The sequence below is a fragment of the Castor canadensis genome, chromosome 2, assembly GCF_047511655.1.
Source record: "Castor canadensis chromosome 2, mCasCan1.hap1v2, whole genome shotgun sequence".
Taxonomy (NCBI): domain Eukaryota; kingdom Metazoa; phylum Chordata; class Mammalia; order Rodentia; family Castoridae; genus Castor; species Castor canadensis.
Genome location: NC_133387.1, coordinates 4,954,529 through 4,975,982, shown reverse-complemented (window position 1 = coordinate 4,975,982; position 21,454 = coordinate 4,954,529). Strand labels below are relative to the sequence as shown.

Here is a 21,454-nt window from a genome sequence, read left to right as displayed (position 1 = left end):
CTTTTTTCCCTATTATAACTACTTTGTCTTCAAGCCCTGAAATTATCTTCCACTTGTTCTAGTTAGTGGAGTGGCTTTCAACTGAATTTTTTGTTTTTTACTTAAGGGGCCTCTCATTTCCAGAGCTTCAGTTTTTTTTTTTTGTAGTTTTTGGGGGCCTTGCTATATTTTTATTGAATTCTGTCTTGTTTCTTCTTCCTTATTCATTTAGCTGTTTATTTGTATCCTCCTTCTATGAGTCAGCTGTTTGCATCCTCTCTGAGCTCATTTAATTGTTTTTTTAATTCTCGTTCTCATTGAATTCATTTAGCTGTTTTTGTATTCTCTTTGATTTTAATGGCTTGCTTTTGAATGTCTTTTATGTCATTAATCATTCTTATTCTTTTGAGCTCAGAAATTGAGATTTCATCCTCTTCACTAACCACCAGATCATTTTTTGTGTGATTGTTTACTATTTGAGGAGTCATTCCCCTGACTTTTCATATTTCTTATGCCTCTATTTTGATATTTGCTTATCTGTAATGAATTGGTTGGGGATCTTAGTCACCTACAGTCTTTCCCCTGAATAATTTTCTATGTTCTGGCAGGACAGGTTAGTGGTGGCCTGGTTGTTGTGTCATTTTTTACCACTAGCCTGGGAGGTATAACTTAGCTTTAACAAATTCATCAATTCAAGACCAAAGTAGGTATTTACATGAAGAAGAATAGCATTGGGTATTATCGATCATATTATATGTAAAGGGACTTACCTTCTTGTGTGGTACAGTTGGGGATTAGAAAATATACCTTTTGCATAGAAGTTAAAACTTAGGTTGTAAAAATAAGGGGGGAAGGAGATGATGGAAGAAGGAAGATGGGAAGAGGAGTAATGTGTGAGGGCTGTTTGTAACAAAATCCTAGTATGTAGAGATATGATTCAATTTTTGTGGAGAAGGTACTATTGTCAGGGATTCCAAAAGGATAGAAAGGTTGAGAGTGATATAAGGAGGAGATAGAATAAATCATCAATTGAAAGGTTTGTAAACAAGAGATAGGAAAAGTAAAGCGAAAAAAGAAAGATAAAGGAGAAAATAAATGAAAAAAATAAGGAGAAAATACTGATATTGTAAGAGAGTTAAACAAATTAAAACTTAAAAAATTTTTTTTCAAAAAAGTATTTCTTCCTTGTTGAGAAGAGTAGATGTCTTCTGTGCTCTGTCAGTATATTGGATACTCTCCTCCTCTTAAGTTCTGATCCTCAGGTTTTGTCTGCAGTTCTCCTGTTGTGTTTACTCATGTCACCTCAGAACCTTGGACTACCTAGGTGGGTTAGAGCAACTATGGAGTGATGTGAGGACAGTTCCAGGCATGTGACCCATTGGGGTCTGTGGTAGGTTCTTCAGGCATGGTTAGTGTTTTAGAAAGCACTCTGCTCTTTCAATGCCTATGCACTTCCCTGTTCAGGGAATTCAGTAACTCTTCTGGCTTCACCATGATGAGCTCTCCCCCACGTTTCCACCTAGGCCACCAGTTCTTTAATGTTTCAATTAGGAAATGAGGGGTTAATAGCTCTGTCGTGTATGTGTATGTGTACACTGTTGGGTTGGGTGGTAGGTTAATGACTCAGTAGGCTAGCCAACTTGCCTGGATACCCTCTTTGTCTTGGGATGCATACCTGGAAGCTGAGCTGTAGCCACCCACCCTGCTGTCTTCCTGCCCCTCTTTTGGATAGAGATGCTGGGCTGAGCCACTTCACTTTATGCCATAGGCTTTCTGAGGGGAGAGGTCAGCTTTAGCCTGGTTAGCCATAGCATTTTTCAGGTGTCAGATGAATTTGCTCCCATGCACTGAGGTGGCCTGTGCAGTAGCCTTCAGGACTGAAACTGGCTAGCTCACCTGATCTTTTAGGCTGGTCTTTTTTGGTCTCAGTGGCAGTGGGGATGTTAGTTAGAGTTGGTGTCTCATGTAAGGCTTTTTTATCTGCTCTTAGCCTTCCAGTTGTTTTTCATGCAGGGTGACCCTGATGAGTGGCTCTTGCCAGTAGCAATTCAGGCCCAGACAGAAAGAAAGCAGTCAGTCAATCCACCAAAACTCAGGCAGAGGGGCATGAGATGAAGTAGGTTCACACCCACATGTTCGAGGTGGATTTGTGTTGTTAGAGGTTGGTAACTCTAGCTACTGTCTGTCCTTATGCTGGCACCCTCTTTTAGCATACTTACTGACTTGCCCACCTCTCCATGCAGCTGCATACATGAAGTTTTATTTCAGATTTATAGAGACTCGGAGAAGTGGTGCCTGTCAGCAATCCACCATCTTGTTCCTCCCCCCGCCCATACTGTAAATACTTCTCAGCACATGTGGACATCTTTTGCCAGAGAGCTAAGCATCCATTGTCTTTAGGGGGTGGGTCTTTCCTCTTCATTCTTGTTTCCTGCACCTTCCCTTCTCTGTTTATCAATGTAGCTCCCTACCTGTTGGGCCTTTTCTTACCAGTGGCCCAGTCTTTCCATGCTGAAACAGCATTTAGTGGCTTATGTAGAAAATGGATCAGGCCCAGAGATCTCACAAAAGGAGAAATAACACATCTGCTGGACCCTGGTGGATTATCTACACAGGTAAGATGCTCTCTCTCAGGAATGAGGATTTTGGATTCCTGACCTCAGCTCCCTGTGTGCCTTCCCTCTAGTCCCACAGCCTTAATGTGTAGCTATGTGTAGCCACATTAACAAGAGTAGAACCATGGAGACTCCGTGGGAAAGAGTTTGTAGCAAGCTTTTTGGTGTCTTGTTCAGCATCTGCCAAGCCTGCTCCTTCCTGGAGACCCAAAACTGCAGGCCCAGGCTCTTATATTCTCCTAGAGTCACAGTCACATAACTGATAGTGGGGGTTTACTATGATAAAGTGTGGAGGAGGAGGCTTACTTTAGGTTTTACTTGAAACACCTGAAGCTCTCTTGACCCTTACTCAGGCTGCTAGACAAGGGGAGAAAATGGGGACAGTAGAAGGTCAGAATAAAAGGTGGCTCTGAAAACTTAAAATGTTGTCCCCCAGCTTTATATAATTGGCATATAAAATTGTGTATATGTAAGGTATACAATATGATTTATGTGTACATTGTGGGGTCTTCAATGGTCAAGCTAATTAATATACCCTTTACTTCATACATTTAAAAATATGTATGTGTATGTGTGTGTGTTTTCAGAGCACTTAAGATTTACTCTCGGAGCAAATTTCCTTTGTACAATACATTATTGTTAGACAGGAGCCTGGGGTCCTGCCTCACAGGTTCTGGTGTAGTTGGGCTTAGGCTAGGGTGGAGCTGTTCATCTGGATGTTGAAAGGTTCCTGGGTGATTCTAGTGTTTGGTTAAATTGACTGCAAGCAGCTAGCCCGCTCTTGGATAAGCTGGTGTTTAGTAACTTTGTGTTTTCCTTACGGTGAAGCCAGTTTGAGGTGATTTCTAATTAATTGGATGTCTTAGTTCTCATGTTCTTGAGGTGTCTTGAGGGCCTGCTGGTACAAGACACTATTGTTGTTAAATTTGAGGGGATTTAAGTATGTGTGAGGTATGGTTCTTGTCTTCAAGAGCTTATAAAAAGCTGACAACATTGAAGTAACTCTAATGGGAGCCACTACAAGCTAAATGTCATTAAAGTGAATCATGCAAATTACGGTAATTGAAAGAAGGGGCAGATTGCATTTAATTAGAGGGATCAAGGCAGGCTTTGAAAAGGTGCCATCTAAACCCAGTCAGGCCTGGCCTTTGAGCTGGTGTGGGGGAGACCAGCCTGGGATATGGAAGATCATGAGCACAGTCAGAAGTGGGAGCTGGGGGATGGACAAGGAACTTGCTTCCCCCTTACCTGGGATTGTGTAGGAGTCTGGGAGGTAGTGGGAAGCAAGTCTCACAGGGAGGGTAAGCCAGTGAGAGAATGTCTTTAAACCTGTTTTGGCAGTGGATTGGAAGTTGTTACAAATTCCTATTCATTATGTGTGTCAAAAAGATGCAAATTCATCTCGATACAGTTCATGGTTGATTTTTCTGTAATAAATTCCTACAATTGGGTTTATATATTATAATTATCTCATGGAGCTTTTAAAATCAGAAGAGCATGGTGTAAAGTAAATGTTGTACATATTATCTCTTACTAATGTTGAATGAATTAAAATATCTTCAAATGTGAAACAGAAAATTAGAAAAGATACACATACACTTACACATATATATATCTACACATACATATATATATGCTACATGTATGTCATTATTTTTTTATCCCCCCGCCCTTTTTTGTAGTGATGGGGATTGAACCCAGGGCCTCATATATACTAGGCAAGCACTGTCACTGAGCTGTATCTCCAGACCTTCATCCTTTTCAAATAGGCAGCTTTTTCAAATTAAAATTAAAAATTTTTATTATTGTTGTACTGGTGGTACAGTGTCACAATTACAAAAGTTCTTCTAATATATCATAGTTAAATTCACTCCTTCCATCATTCTCCTTTATCCATCTTCCTCCCATTCCTGGAATAGTTTCAACAGGTCTCATTTTTTCATTTTCATACATGAATACAGAATATATCTACCATATTCAGTCTCCTACATCTTTCCTTATATCCTCCCCTCTCCCACTGATACCCACTCCCACTGATACCCACTCCCACACAGGACCTGTTTTGCCATCCTGTTCTGTTTTTGTTAAAAAAAATGACATTTTCATTTGTTTAAGGTAGCTATACAATGTATTTCATTGTGACATTTCCATGTATTGTAACCTGAATTAATTCATCCCCTCTATTTTTCTCCTTTCTAAATCCCCTTCTTTAGATGATTGCAACAGGTTTAAAAATTCTATAATCATTCTTGTATAGGAAGTATATCAACCATATTCACTTGCTTAACTTCCTTCTTCTACCTCTCTTTCCCATATGTGAGCTCCCCTTAGCATGACCTATTGCTCATAATAGTGTTTATATTTGTATTAGGTCTGTATTCCACACATGACTTTTCCAGACCTGGCTAACTTCACTTAAGATGATGGTCTCTAGTTCCATCCATTTGTTTGCAAACAACAAAATTTCATTCTTTTTTATGGCTGAATAACATTCCATTGTATATAAATACCACATTTTCTTAATCCATTCATCAGTAGTGGGACATCTTGGCTATTTTTATAGTTGAGCTATTGTGAATAATGCTGTAAAAAACCATGGGTGTGCAGGTGCCTTTATTGTAACCCGACTTACATTCCTTCAGGTATATCCCTAAGAGTGGTGTTGCTGGATCATAAGGCAGTTTTATTTTTAGTGTTTTGAGGGGCATCTATACTGTTTTCCATAGTGGTTGTACTAACTTACATTCCCACCAACAGTGTATGGGGTTCCTTTCCCCATATCCTTGCCAACATTTGGTATTGTTTGTGTTCTTGATGACTTTTGAGCCTGTGAAACATGACTTTTGCAACTGAGGAGCAGCATTTTAAATTTCATATAATTTTAATTGATACAAATTTAAATTGATACAAATTTCAATGGGCATATGTGGCCGATGGCTACCTTGTGGGACAGCTCAGATGTATTACAGATGCCAGGGAATCTCAGAAAGAAGAGAAGAAAATTCTGGAAGTCAGGGAGAAGACAGCTGTTATCAACCCTATCAGGTGACATTGAGAGGCCCACAAAATGAGGGTTGACATGTGACTACTGGTGTCCTCACCAGGAGCAGCCTTGAGAGAGGATCGGACAGAGGCCAGATTATAGCAGCTGAAGGAAAAGGGAGCCACTGGAAGAGAGATGTGTGGATGATTCTTACAGGAATTTGTCACTAACAAATTAGAGCCAGCCCTGGAGATTCACTTGGACTTCATCAGGGTAGGGCTGGGCATTGTGCAGCCCATATATTGCACGTAGATTTGCTGAATCTTTTCTGGGATTGCAGACTTTGGATTCAGTTCCAGAATAGAAAACTTTAGTTTCTGAAAAGGGAAGCATTTCTAGAACACGACATAGTAGTGACAGGGGCTTCTTTCTGGTAGCTGTAAGCTGAACCTGCAGTCGTGTGGGCATCTGAATTGTGAGAGAGAGGAGAAGAGAGGAGAGGGGAGGAGAGACCCTGTCTGTGAGCGAGTGCCTGCGGCATGCTAGGCAAGCACCCTTTGTGAGTGTTCCTTACTGTCACACCTGTGGTTACGCACAGTGGCTGATAGATGGCGCCTAGTGTCTGTCAAACTGAGTTAAGAAGAGAACCTCTACCACAAAATGGACTTAGCATTATAGGAATAGGAAGTTTTGTAACTTCTAATAATATACCAGATATTAATGAATGAACTTACTGTTAATACAGATTTTACTTTAAACTTTTCAGACAAATTACAGGAGACTGAGAGGTTGTGTTTTGTATTTATAATGCTTTGTGCTGTGGCATTCCTTATTGACATAAAAACAGGACCTTTGCATTTGCAGAGGTAATTTATAGTGAAGATTTATTTGACATTACAATATACACATTTACACAGTAAAGTAAGGCGCATTTGTAATTGTTGAGGACTCTTGAGAAATCCAGTCAACACAGTAAACTTAATAAACACATGACACCTTTGCACCAAGCTAAAAGGACACTGTGCAGACAGGAAGCCAGAGCTACTCAGAGGGAAGAAAGAGGGTGGAGGACTAAATTGTACAAACCCAGCTTCAGTGTGGGGAATTTAGACTCTACAGGTGAGCAAAGTTCATTATTTCTGATTGAAAAATACATGTTCAATTTGGAAAATCTGAGATGTACCAGAAACTTTAATCAAGAAAGATGAAGTTATTCTGTAATCATTTATTACTTTGACTATTTTTTCCTTTCATTGTACCGAAATACAGAATGGGTAGATGGCTATAACTGTATCATATTTATATTTTATATTTTATATTTTAGCCTTTTGTTGTGAGCATTTTCTTAAGTAATTAAAACTCTTCATAAAAATTGTTTTTAATGAGTACCAGCCCTTTTTCTGTATATTACAGGTATTTGATATTGTTTTACATTATCAGGACGTGTGTGTGTGTTTTGGCATAGTCTGACACACGTGGGAGTCTGTAATTGAAGGTGCTTTTTGATTGAATGGTTCTGATGTAAGAATGTGCTGACTTGAGTGAAGCAGATATTTTTGGCTAAAAGGCTTTCCTGGCTCCCCAGGTCTTTGAGTACATTTGGGTTTTCAACCAGAATTTTTTTTTTTTTTTGTTGTTGTTTGTTTGTAGATGGGGTCTCTGGAACTGTTTGCCTGGGCTGGCTTTGAACTGTGATCCTCCACATCTCCAGACTATCTAGGATTACAGGTGTGAGCCACCAGCATCCGGCTCAACCAGAATGCTAAGTGGGTTTGTGGGAGGGAATAATTTGGTACTAGGAAATGCTTTTCCAGAAGAGTACTGAGAGCCCATGAGATTTACTGGTATGCTGATGAGAAGCCATGTTTTCTCAGTTAAATTGCCTTTGAAATGAGTCACATTGATTTTGGCTTTTGTTGAAAAAGCCAACAGTGGCTAAGAGTGGCTGCTCCGGAGCCCCATGGCTGCGTTTTTATCTTGACCGAACCACCTCCTAGCACTGTGATCGCCTAATGCAAGTCCTCTGTAGGCCGCTGCTTCCCCAGGCACAATATGGTTCCCAAAATGTTGCCATCCTGTAGAACTGTTGAAGATGGCTTAGGTCATGCATGCGTAGGCTGAAAACACACTGCTTGGTAGGTAGTAAATATGAGGCACTATGGAGCACTTAGCAGTAAGTACTGAGTCACAGTAATCATCTTAAGTCCTTGAGCATGGGCCTGGACTTAGCAGATCTGTGGTTTCCTAGCTGTGAGGTTTGGGCTAGTTAACTTGACTTTTGGCCATTGGTACTTTAATGTGTGAAATAGGATGCTGATCCCTGCTTACAGACTCCAGGAGGCTTAAGTGATACCAGGAGTAAAGCAAGTGGTGAGTGAGCCCTAACAAACTAAAATACATGAGACACGTAGAGACAAGATGTCTAGTGTGAGGTTGTGTGTGAGCAAACGCTTGATGGCGTGGAGCAGGCTGTCAGAAATGACATGACATCAGTTTAGATGCAATTCAGAGAATATGCTATTTTATTTTTATTCCAGTGTAATAGTTACACAAAATATGTTTCTTACTTGAATCAATTCCATTAATTAATTTTCTTATTTGAGGGGAAAGAAATTCTGTTTTGTGGTTTTATAGTAGATAAGATTTGACTTGGCTTTTAACAGATTAGTGCATTTTGAGTTTTTACTTCTTGTGACAAAGACTGTAACAAAAATTATATAGTATGGAAATGAAGGGAGCAAAGGTCCCCCCTGGGCTGAAGTTACACTGAGGGCCCAGGGCAGGAGTCGAGGCCTTGGCTGAGTGGAGTTAGAGTGAGCAGGTGCCTGCGCTGGCCTTGAGACGTCTGCTGACTCATTTATTCACTGAGTGATGTTTAGGGGACCTGGCTGTGACCAAAATGAGAGCAAAATCTCTGCCACTGTGGGGATGATGCTGTGTGGGCAGCAGGCAGATAGTCGGTGGGTGAGTGAAATACACAGTGGAGTTGCTAGGGAGGAAAGTGGCATAGGACTGCGGGGAAAGGAGGGCTGTGGTTCTGGGGTGCGGGGCTCAATGTCCCCAGGGCACATGGGAGCAAGACTAGAGGAGCCTCTGTGTGCTGAGGAGTGGGCGCCTTAGGAGGCACAGGCTAGAAGCACAGGGAAGGCGGGGGCCAGTAAGTACTTGTTAAAGAGTTAGTTCCAATTTTATCTTAAGAATTCATGTTTTGACTTGTACTTTACAAACAGTGAAATCGAGTAGAAGTGTACGCTTTTCGTTACTGTGAGCAATATTAGATAGACGGCATTTTAAACGCACTGTACTAGATTCTCTTCTGGGAGCTTTCTCTGAACACTTGGGGCGGGATCATCTGCAGAATTTTCTGTGAGTAAAGGGGTTTAATTTTAGAATATTTGAATTTCATTACTTGTGATATATATATATATATATTTTTTTTAAGATTGCCTTAGAAAAATACTTATTTTCTCTTCTGTGTGAAAATTGGTTGTGTACTGCTAGGCTACTTGTTACATTTCTGAGATGCAGAATCATTAAAGAAAGCTCTCTGGCTTTCCTTTGAGATGAGATGGAAATGATACATTTTGGGTAATCAATCTCACTAACTTTGTCTTTTTTCATTTCTGTTTTGTCACCCCCGCCCCCCAACCGTTCTGATGATAAAACAAGCCTAGGTTGTTTTACCATCAGATACACCAGCTTAGAATAACTGTGAATAGAGTAATTGGGTTGAATGTAGTAAGTTCAGGCAACATATTAATGCCTGTAAAAGACCAGCTAGGAAACCAGCCTTATTTTCATGTAGGCGTGCTAGATAGGTTATAGAATAGGAGTTGTAGGGACGTGAGTAGGAAAGGTGTTCTCTCCTTACACTGTCCTTCTCTGATTCTGGGGAATCTCCTGGCACTAATACGTTTTAGGAAGGACAGGCAGGTTCTTGCCATGCTGTTTTCTCAGGGAAAGTTGGGTTGGGTATTGGTAATAATACTCCCTGTGCTTGCTGTACTGAGGATTGGTGAGGGGCTTTGGATGGCTTTGGTTGTGGTGTACGTTGTGGCCTATTTCTTGTGTTTTGAAGTACCAGGAACAGGGTACTCAGTGTCCATGGGGCACACTGTCCTGGGGAGAGCCAGTGTGCCAGGGAGATGCATGGGGGCATTACCAGTCCGCCAAGAAGGTCAGTGCTGACAGATTGTGGTAATGGTCCTGAGCTGCTTGCTGCCCTAGCAAGCAGAGAGAGCAAGTCGCTCTTTGTTCACCCCGCACGTGTCTGCCAGACTCTGTTCAACTGCAGGCCTACTCTGTGTGCAGCAGTCGGGTTCAGGGAGGGATGACGGATGGGGTGCAGACCTTCGTCTGTGCAGTCTTCCCTGTGGGATGGGTGTGACAGTGAAGTAAGGGAAGCAAGGGCTCAGTTGGCATTCCTGCTGGTTCATGCTGGGACTGCTGCCCTGGGCCAGGTGCTGACTTTTAAATTTTCCTCACAAATCCTGTGAGCTCCCTGAGAATGTTATTTTATAGGTAAGGATATCGAAGCCCAGAGAGGAGCCACTTGCTTCAGGGCTCAGAAATCATGAATAGAAGAGGGAGTATCAGCCACTTTTGGACTTTCTGGCATGGTCAGAGCTGAGCATAGGCCTGGGGGTCCAACTGTAGAGGACTGGATTGCCTTGTTGGGAGCGCAGGATTTTAGGCCAGTGTTTCTTAATCTTTTTAAAGCTTGTCTTCTGCTTGTTTTCTTGCTTTTATTTCATATTTCTGCCAGGCAGAACAATCTGATAGATCCTATCTTTGTGCAGTATGTGTTATAGTTAGATAGTATTTGTGTGTTTCTCTGTTCTCCACTCTCCATTCCTGTTCTGACAGGTCTTCCTTTCCTCTTGAAGAAAATAGGGGGCAAGAAGAGCTGCAGTTAGGAATCAGCATGAGGGACAGTTTGGGGCAGGTATTAGGCATTGGACTGTCAGTATTTCTGTGTAGGAACTGGTGACAGGGACTATCAGCAAGAAGTGTCCTCCGGGGCACCTCTGCTCTGACCAGGCTTCCCCCGATGGTCATTTGAGGATGTGTCTACACAGGGACCTTCCTAACCTGGTGGCTATAGTTACTCTGAACACAGAACTAAGTTGGTGGGGGTTGGGGGTTGGGGGACAGTAGTTCTAGGCTGAATCTCAACATGATGAAAGAATAGAATACTTTGGGAACACAAAGTTAGAAACAGTACCTGAACACAGCTAAGGATGATGCTGGCTAAGGATGGCTTGCAGCCTGCCTGCATATGAACCTGCAGGAGACCTAATCAGCACGTGCTATTCTAGGTCTTGGACCACCATGTGTGCCACAGCAGTGTAGGCAGCGTTCAGAGCCCTGGCTGGAGCCCTTACCTGCCTGGGGCATAGACATCCTCACTTTTCTCCTGTGTAGAAGAGGGGGTTCACTAATGGGCAGAGCTAGAATAGCTGAACAGTTATTGCAGGTTGAGTGAATTGAGATTGTGGCTTGCTCCTACTGAAACACTCACTGGTCTGTTGAATTTACTGGATCACATTGGAAGTTGTGAACACACAGTAAGGCGTGGGGTAAGGTAAGAGGTGGAGGTTGATATTAGGAAAGTCTGGAAGCATAGTGTCTATTTTCCTGTTGTCTAGAGTGACTATTGCATCTAATAAATTAGATGATTTGCTCTAATCTTACGTTCTTGTCGAGGTAAGACCACAGACAGTGGTCTAAATGTGTGAGCCCTCCTGAGGGTGTCCTTGTCACTGAAGTTCGGTTGTTATCTCTACATTGAGTTCACCACTGCCCTCTGTCACTGTCTACCGTATTGCTCCATTTTCAAAAGTTCATCTCTGAGATAAGAATTGAAGTATGGCAAAATGAACCTGTTTGGAGAGATTTGACAAAGTTATGCACCCACCATGGTTAGAACATAGGGCATGGCCATCACCCTCAGAAGCTGCCCTGTCAGAGAGCTGGTTTGTTCCCCGCCCCTGTGAACGGGATTGCACGTCCTTGAGTTTCATAAAAGTGGAACATACAGTGTGCTCTCGTTGTTTCTGTCTTCTTTACCCACTTAATACTTTGGAGTTGCATTTGTCAGTTCATTCCTTTTTATTACGGAGTAGCATTCCAACACATGGATGTACCATAACTTACATTTATCCATTTTCCTGTCGATGGGGATCTGGTGCGTTTCCAGTTTATGGCTATTACAAAAACCTGCTATGAACATTTGGATACGTAGCTAAGTGCTGTGTGGATAAGTTTTATTTCCCTTGGGTAAATACAAAAGTATAATTGATCTTGTTCCATGGTAAATGTGTGGTTAGTTTTATAAAAACTACCCAACTTTTTCCCAGTGTGGTCATGCCATTTATACTCCCACCAACAATATACATTTGTTCATATCTTCACCTAAAATTGGTGTGTAGTGTATTATGTTTGTGAGATCCTGATTCCAAATGTTGTTGACAACCTCTCCCTGCCCCACCCAGTGCTGGAGTTTGAACTCAGGGCCTCATGCTTGCTAGGCAGGCACTCTACCACTTGAGCCACTGGGCCAGCCTTCAACTATTGTTCTTGGGTACTTGTTACTGAAACTTTGGTTCTCTGAGCTCAGTTCCAATTAGATGAAACTTTTATTAATTTGCCAGCAAATTAAGTTATACAGTGGATTTAACATCCTGAAGACTCAGACCCTGGCCCAAGGAGAAGAATGGGTTTTTAAGGGAGAGCCCAGAACTCAGAACTTCCTGGACTGCTTATCTCCCTTTGGTGTTAGTGTCCATTCATTTCTGTCCATCTCCCCTAAGTGGTAACTTGTGAGGTTGAGTCTTGCTAACAAAAGATTTTCTCTAGAAGTAAGGGGCATGATGGCCCACGAGGTGATGGCTCCTTAGGTGACAGTAGGATTGTTAACCTTGAAGTCCCTAATATAGGGGATGAGGAGGGGTGGAGAGAGCAACAAAAGGAAGGAAAGGAGAAGATTAGACTTGAGCAGTGGGCTGGCTAGTGAAGTGATTTAGTTACTAAAATTGTGACTGTGAACATTCTTAGGTGTCTGTTCCTGTTATACACTTACTGGTCATTTGTTGTGTCTTTTGTGAAAGTCTGATCTTTTGCCCATTTTTACTGTTTATTATTGAGTGGTAATAGTTATTTTAATATTCTGGATACAAGTATTTTGTCAGATGTATTACAAATATGTTTTTTCCTAGTCTGTGCCTTGTTTTTTCAGTTTACTCACATCTTTTAAATAAAGGGTTTATGTTTATGAAATCAGCTGATAAGCTTTTTCTTTAATAGTTCATGCTTTTTATGTACTATCTAAAAATTTTACCTATCCCCAAGTCATGAAGGTTTTTTTTTTAATTTGCTTTTTAGAATATTTATTATGATATCATTTTTACATTTACTTGCATGTATATACATTGTATGGGCAACCCCTTTCCCTGGCCCCTCCCCAAAAGGTTTTTCTTTATATATTACTTTAGAAATTCTGTAGCTTCAGCTCTTACATTTAAATCCACAATCCACTTTGAGTTAATTTGTGCATGTGAAGTAAGGCAATAATAAGTAAACATTCATTTTCCTCTCCTGCTGGTATCAATTATTCCAGCATCATTTGTTGAAAGACTGTTCTTTCTCTCTTGAAGTACTTTGTCAACTTTGTCTAAAATCATTTAACCACATTTTCATAGTGCTGCTTTTATGATTGTGAATAAGCCAAAAGAATGAATCTTATGTATTATACCTTTGAAGACAACTAAGGATCTTGCAGTGCTTCTGAGGTATCACAGTGGAAATTTATTTTCATACCCCAGTGAATCATTTTTTAATTAAAAAGTCTATTGTAGAGACATGACAAGTTATTGTAAAACCTGACTGCATCCTGGGCTGGAGGAAAAAAAGGTGCTATAAAAGAATATTAGTAATGAAGTGACAAGATTGAAATGGGAACAGTAGATTAAGTTGACAGTTGTATTGTGGTAACATAAAGGAATGCTCCCATTTTTAGTAAGTGCATACTTAACATCTTTTGAGTAAAGGACCATGTTGTACATAATTTACTCTCAAATGATTAAAAAGATTTGTGTGTGTATGAGGGGAAGGGTATACCTGCAATAAAGTCACTACCATGAGTATTTATAGTAGGTTAATCTGAACTGAATCATATCACTTATGCTAAATTTGATAGCATTTAATAAAAAAAGTCCAGTACTGGGGATTGAACTCAGAGCTTCATGCTTGCTAGGCAGGTGCTCTTCCACTTGACCATGCATCCAGCCCTTTTTGCCTCATGTATTTTTTGCAATATGGCCTCGTGTTTATGCCTGGGCTGGCCTGGACCATAGTCCTCCTGTTCCGATTCCTGTTTAGTTGGGATGATGGGTGTACCACCACATTTTAAAAAATGTATTATGATGATATCTTGAATTGAGAAATCTGTCTCTGAAATCCAGCTCTCAGTTCTATTGGGCAAACTGGCTTATTAGGAGTTTCTGATGAATTTTATCTTCTTTGATATCTTTGATACCTGGTTTGATTGATTTGAATGGTCTTATTACAGAGCCATCTGTATGAGAACCCTTGTGTTTATCAAGAAAAAAGGCACACTGTCCCTTGTTCTTCCTGCAGAATTTGAGACAGTCATGAAAGCACCACCAGTGTAAAAAGATGAAATAGCAGGAGGAATCTGACTGAGAAAAATAAGGATGGCAGAGTAATGCAGTCTGGCAGGCCAAGGGCAGAGGGTGCACACCACCACCATGAGAGAAGGGCTCCACTAGCTTTGACCTTCCTAGCAACCGGGGAGAGGGAAGCCTACTCTGGAATGAAATTGCAGGACCTGTGAGACATGTGACCTTAGAGGCCCTGCTCTTCCTAACACTGAGGCTGCAGAGAAATTTCTTCCTCTGATGTTCCCCAGGACACTTCCTTACCCCAAGAGCAGGTGGTGAGGGGACTTCTCCCTCTTCCAGTGGTCTCTTGCACTGTTTATAGTAGAAATAGTCCTTTGGGGGACACAGAACATTGAACACAAGGAGTGTTCCAATGGTGTGTTTGAGGTAGTAGTAAAACTTAAAGCATTACAGGTGTGGGCAGACTCCTTCCCAGTGTTTCTCAAAGGAACAAAAGCCCACAATTTTAGCCTGGTGCCAGTGGCTCATGCCTGTAATCTTAGCTACTTGTGAGGCTGAGATCAGGAGGATCTTGGTTCAAGGCCAGCCCAGGCAAATAGTTTGCAAAACCCCCATCTCCAAATTAACCAGAGCAAAATGGACTGAAAGTGTGGCTCAAGTGGTAGAGCATTTGCTTTGCAAGTGTGAAGCCCTGAGTTCAAACCCCAGTCCCACCAAAAAAACCGCAGACCCTTGTCTTTGGTCATCATTTGAGTCTTTCTGTGATAATCGAGGCATCTGGTACTGAGGCCCTCTCCTTTCTACATAGAGGTGAGCAAGTGAAAGCCCCCAGACAGGGCTCAGGCTCCCTGGGCACTGTGTGGGATTGCCTGTCACACAGGCTCTTATTAACTGTAGCCATGCTTGATGATCTCTCCACTCTGGAAATCTCATGTTCTTGAGCGGTTTCGCCACATGGCAACAGAGGAAAATAGGGGACCATTCATGGCATTGATCTAGGGACAGAGTATGGGTGTGGAAGCTTTAACAGTTTGTCAGGAAGGAGGCAGGTGCTCAGGAAACCCATGGTGTCACACTGGTGACTTGAGTGTCAGAAGACCCCATCTCCAGGAAGGGGGTTGACAGCAGCTTGCGTTCCCTAGTATATCGGTCTTCTAAGCTTTTAGGACCAGGCACATTTGTGACATTGAGGCCCCTGGGAAAGGATGGCTCTGGTGGTCGAGAGCCATCGGCAGGTGGTTTGTCTAACATATCTGTCACTCTGTGGGCTCCACGAGGAAGGGGAGGGTCCACCCTGCTCAATGTGGTTTCCTTTGGGTGGATGCTGAGAAAAGCCCCAAGGGATTGATCAGGGCTCTGGCTTCCAGAGTCATCCTCTCTGCTGTAAAGGTCATGGAGGGTTTGTCTCAGAGCCAGCCTCAGTCCTCAAGCACAAGCCACTTGGCTGCTGCCATGGCCTTTGCAGAGTTTTAGCTTGTGACAGTCCTTTGCAGCCCAATGACGGTTAGTGCCTGATGAAGGTTACTAGATGTGAAATTCCCCTCTGTGGAATTGGAATGGTTCCCAGGCTGAAGAGCAGATTTCTGGTAGCTTCTTGTGGCTCCTCTCCTCCTCCCTCACTCCCTTTGTTCAATTCCTGTTGCAGGAGTCAGCTTGGAGAGGATCCTGCTGCCCAGCCCTGCCTGTCCTTCCCGAGGGCTGCAATTCACAGGACAGGCCTCCTCCCAATTTGTGTAATCTATAACCTGGGCTCCTGGTGTCAGCAAAGTGCATCCTCCCTGCCCTGTTTCCATGTGATACCCCCTTCCCCATAAACTTGGTGAGGGGCTTGCTAGCTCAGATGGGCCAGCAGTTCCTCGAGGCCTTCAGGAAGTGCAGGGTAGGCGTGGGGCTCCAGGGTCTTGAAGGAGGGCTCTTCGTCTAGTTGGAGGATGATTTTATTTTCTTTAGTTTTGTTAAATGACATTTTCTGCCAGAAAGTTAAGTCAGGTCCGAAAGAATACAACATTTATCTTTCATCAACATCTGATGGGTGAGCTGATGACTCTTACCCTCCTTACCCCCACACAAGTGCTCATGGGTCCACATGGCAGAGCTTGGTGTGCGGGGGGGAGTGGGCAGAGGGATGGCTTGGCTGAAAACACTTCTCCATGTATTTTGGGTGTGCTTTCTTCCAGTACCAGCCCTCTGAATGGCGTACGTGTTAACTGGAAGAACCTTTTCCTGCAGTGAATATCAAGGCAAGCCTGTGAGAGACCCAGTGTTAGTAACTGGCCTACGTCCACTTGTCAGTTTATTCAGTTCAGTTTGACTCCTTGCTCCTTATGAGGATGCTGCCTGCTGCAGAGGGAGTAGTGGGAACAGAGTTGCTTTGTGCTTTCACGTAGCTACAATTAAAGAAAAGTGCTTAGGGGAATGATTGGTGACACATTGTCCCAGAAGGAAAATGTCTGTGCTTTTGTGATACCTTTAGCTGCTTCGGTTCCTATCTTTTCATCTGGGGTCAGTGTGTCAGTCACACAAGCGATTGAACGGTTGGATGTGGGCGCTCTGTGTGTGGGTGATTATTGGAGCATCATGGGCCGATAATCTCAGTCTGTACTGCCCTCCGCTCTTGTCTTTTAGAATGTCGTTCTCTCGGGAGGCTCGACAATGTTCAGAGATTTTGGACGGCGACTACAAAGAGATTTAAAAAGAGTGGTGGATGCCAGACTGAAACTGAGTGAAGAGCTGAGTGGTGGCAGGATAAAGGTAGGAGGCCGAGTCTCAGCCTGGGTTGATGTGTGCACTTCCTGACAGGGAGGGAGCCCAGGAGCTCGTCTGGGTGGCATGGGGTACAATGAGCTTGGCTTGCTGTCTTGGCCACACTGAAGTCAAGCAGAGGCTTGCTGCCTGAGCTTGCTCCCAGCGTGCAATTAGGACTGATGCTCCTGCTGTCCTGGCTGTTTGCCAGTCATCTTGTTTTGTGTGGTAAGCGCTCAGGTGTGAGTGTAATGACCAGGGTTCCATGCAGATGGAGTAATCATCTATGCTGAGGATCTTTAATGTCCTTTGGAAATGCTCTCACTGGGATAACTGATAGGAGGGTGGAGTCATAGTTCTTTGCGAGCTGATTTTATTTGGGCTTCTAATCAAGATTGGCTTTGGTAGGGAAGTGGAAACAAGCAAGAAATTCCACTGATGTAGGACCACCTCTTTGAAAAGCACAGTTCTTTAGTGATTTTGGAATTATCTCTATAGTGCTAGGCCATCTGATTTATTTGCTCAACAATTCAGTTAGGTTAGTTGCTTGGAGGTTTTTGTTTCTTAAATGCTTTTTGTGTTGTTAAGAGATGACCTCTGCTGGCCATGTTCTCTGTTCCCTCATCCTCGGGGCCAGGACTGCAGTCTGGTTATTGTCACTACAGGAACCTGAAGGTGAGGAAGGGCCTTACCGTGGAAGAAAGGTCCCAAGGAAGCCATTGTCTTGTCAGCTGACAGTCGATTAGAAAAGGGATTTGTTTGGACTGAACATAAATTACTTTATTTTCCAGCCAAAGCCTGTGGAGGTGCAGGTGATCACACATCACATGCAGCGCTATGCCGTGTGGTTTGGAGGCTCCATGCTGGCCTCAACTGTAAGTCCTTTCCTAGATTGTTCTGTATTTTCATTTCTGCATTCTCTGTTGAGTTCAGATAAATGTGGTCCATGAAAGTTAAATAGTGTGTGTTCCATTTGTGAAGCTTTAAACAGACATACATTTAATGCTATCAGATAGAAAAGCTATTTTAATGGTCATTTAAATCACACAGTGAATTCATAAGTATCCTTGCTAATTAGGGTCACAGATAGCCATGGATAAGTGAAACCCAAAAGTAATCTATAAACCTTGCATTAATCATTGACCCCAGGGACTTTCCCAAGTAAGTCTTGACTATTTCCTTCAATTCGTTAATAGCTAATACGTTGCTCATTTAGGGCCAGCACATATTTGGTCCTAAATAAATGGAGGCTAAGTAAATGTTTGGTGTGGTGATGGGGATCAATGAGTATATTCATAAAAATGAAATAGACTCCTGTTCAGTAGTTCAGTATGTCAGAGAGGTCAAACCGCACTATAGTGGTGGTGTTGGTGGGGAAGGTCCTCGACAAGGAGAGGAGTTTCTCCTTTGCTTGATGGTTTATTGCATTTATTTCCTCCTGAGCGCTCCTGTTTTCCCTCTGACTGCTGCCTCTTGCAGCCCGAGTTCTTTCAGGTCTGTCACACCAAGAAGGACTATGAAGAGTATGGCCCCAGCATCTGCCGCCACAACCCTGTCTTCGGAGTCATGTCTTAGTGTCTGCGTTGAAGCCACCGTTTGGCAGTGTCGTGCTGGGGAACAAGTGTCCTTCAGAGCCCAGAGAAGCCACGGCGCCTGTCCACACCTGTGTGGTGCTGGTGTCCTGCAGTGTGCTCACATCGCCCAGTGCATGGGACCCAGTGCAGCCTCCCTGTAAAGCCATTATCTGTGTGCAGCTGCTCTGTGTCCATCCCCTCTTCCCCCAACCCCTGCCCATGTCTCCTCTCTCTGTCTGAGCTTCTCCTCAACAAATATAATTCTGAAGGAATTAAACGCAACTTTTAAAACCATTAGCGAAGAAAAGGTGCGAAATGGTTCCCCCAGGAAGGAATGTGGGGAGAACCTCGTCCTCCCAGCCTATTTTTGTAAATAAAATGTTATAAACTTGAAATACAAATCAATGTTTATATTTCCTATCATTTTGTATCTTACAGTATTTGGTACAACTGGCTAATACTAAGCACGGATAGATTTTGATGTCATGGAGTGCTGTAATAAAAAGTTTTTAAATGTGAGGCATGTTCTGATTTGTTTATAGGCAAACAAATAAAGCAGCAAACTTTTTGCCACACGTTTGCCAGAAAATGATTATCCCTTTCTGGGGTGACATGAAGTCTGAACACTAAACAGTGTTGTATGAGAGTATTTTAGGTAAGGTGTCTGTGAGTTTCTGTTTGAACTTTCTGGAGCTGTTTTATAGATGATGGTGGTTTGATGTTTGGTGCGTGCTAGATGAATATTACCTTGCACATTGTAATAAAAGCTGTTAGAATCTTTATACATATTTTCCTACTGCAGTGTGGTGGTCTTTTGGTCTTCTTCCATAATTTTAAAAGAATATTGAAATTCAAAGTTTGTTTTCCATTAATAGATTTCCTGATTAATAAGTTTGTGGTAGGAAATGACTTCAAATGACTCACTGTACCTATTCTACAGTGATGCTCCCTCACTGAGAGTGGATAACTAGCCGTGTTAGGTGTGTTTTGGGCCAGGGGTGTGTGGAGACGGATGTCCTAACAATTTCCTGTGTCCCTTCCTAGCAGTTCAGGATTCATGACTTTAAGCTTTCAGTAACTACTCTGACATTTGCTGAGTAGCTTGCTGGCTTGAGAGGTAATTTAACAGATTTAGGTGTATTCCATTCTTCTAATCGTCCTTGTGTTTTTTTTAATACTTACGATATTTAAGTGGTGAGGTTATGTTTTATTGTCAGAAAATTTGTCACCATAACCAGGTGGCTTTAGTATTTAAACTTGGAAACAAGTTTAGGAGTAACAAACTTGGTAGATCTCTCTTACCTGTAGTTTGTTACCCACAGTCAACTGAGTCTGAAAATATTAAATGAAAAATGTCAATGATAAACCACATGTACATAACATTACAGTATATTCTTCTTCTTCTTCTTCTTTTTTTGTTTTGGTGGGACTGGGATTTGAACTCACGGCTTCACAGTTGCAAAGCAGGCTCTGGTTATTTTGGAGATGGGGGTCTTGAAAATAACTTGCTTGAGCTGGCCTTGAACCTTCCATTCTCAGCTTCCCAAGTAGCTAGGATTTACAGGCATGAGCCATTGGCACCCAATTATTGTTGTTATTGTTAATTTCTTACTGTACCTGATTCGTAAATTAAACTTTATGTGTATGTCAGCTTTTTGTCATTCTAATGAAATACCTGAGGCAGGCTACTTAAGAGGAGACATTGGTTTAGCTGGCAGTTTGGTAGGTTGAGGAGCATCAGCTCTGTTCTGGTGAGGGTCCTCTCCGCTGCTCACTGGGGTGGATGGTGATGGTGGGAGCACAAATTGGGTATGTTTGATACAGGAAGCCAGAGAGCACTGGGTGGGGTCAGGCCCAGGCTTTCGTAACAGTTTTTTCCAGAGAACTACTGTGATTCCTTTTGAGGGCAGGGCCCAGTGACTCAGGGGCCTCCTGCTAGCCCCACCTCTTATCCATTCCACAATACCTCTCAGTCCCAGTGCCCTGGGGACCGAGCCTCCGCTACATGAAACTTGGGGAACAAACCACATCCAAATCACTGCCATGGGCATGTATGGATAAAAAAAAAAAAAAAAAACCCAAAAAACTATGCAGAGGCCATAATGCTGTGTGTTCAGGACATCCCCTTGGATACTGAGACCGGAGTTTGCCATGCCTTGCAGGTCTGTCCTCTGTGTTGCTGGTCTTACTTTTTTGGTACCACATAGTTCGTCCTTCATCCAGACACCATGTTTCTTCCCAATTCCTTGGGTGTGTGCCTTCTTGGGAGTTTTAGTTTTCATTGTTTTGGTTTCTCATGATATTCCAGCTACATTGGCCCATGCGCCTCAGCCACACTGCATCCTGTGCATGGCAGAAAGAACAACTTCTTCTCACACCATATCATCTTAGTTTTGTGCTCTTCAGAGCTGTGGTACCTCCCCAGAAACTCCCCACATCCTAATCAGTCTCAGTTACCAGTACCTGGGCCACGTGCCCGGCCCACATGAGTGTGCTCTGTCTCAGGAAACATGCTTATTTCGGCCCCTGCTCTGCATTTGTGCATCCCAGCTGCTTTGTTGCATGCTCTCCAAACACCTGGAATAATGCTGTGTCAGTATTGCCACCAACAGTGGCAAAACCAGAGCTAATAGAGCCTGTTTTTAGACCAAGAACACCTAAAGCTTCCATTTTCTCTGTGACAAGATCATCTTAAATGTGTAGGGCACAGTAATCTATTGGATGTGACTACATAGTGCTGTGCCTCTCAGTCTTGGCCAAGGCCCATCTCAGATCCAGAGTGAGAATGCAGGAGTGGGCCCAAATGAGGAGGGAAAGCGCCCATGGTTTCCTTTTGTCTTCAAGCTTCTTAGGTGATGCCACTCTGTAGCCAGGGCTGCAAACCCTGATGAGCAGAAAAAAGAGCTTTTGGCCCAGAGT

At 42.7% G+C, this 21,454-nt stretch overlaps 1 protein-coding gene across 6 annotated transcripts in view; it reads left to right on the top strand.

Moving 5' to 3' along the window:
• The window catches only part of Actr3b (actin related protein 3B), an 80,183-nt gene extending 60,868 nt beyond the window's left edge, over positions 1-19,315 (top strand). For all 6 annotated transcript variants that reach the window (XM_020167385.2, XM_020167386.2, XM_020167389.2 and 3 more), the window contains 3 exons: positions 16,845-16,970; positions 17,753-17,836; positions 18,441-19,315. In XM_020167385.2, coding sequence (XP_020022974.1) covers positions 16,845-16,970; positions 17,753-17,836; positions 18,441-18,536 — 306 coding nt within the window. In that variant the 3' untranslated portion in view covers positions 18,537-19,315. The remainder of the gene's footprint in view (positions 1-16,844; positions 16,971-17,752; positions 17,837-18,440) is intronic.
• The last annotated feature ends 2,139 nt before the right edge of the window (positions 19,316-21,454 follow it).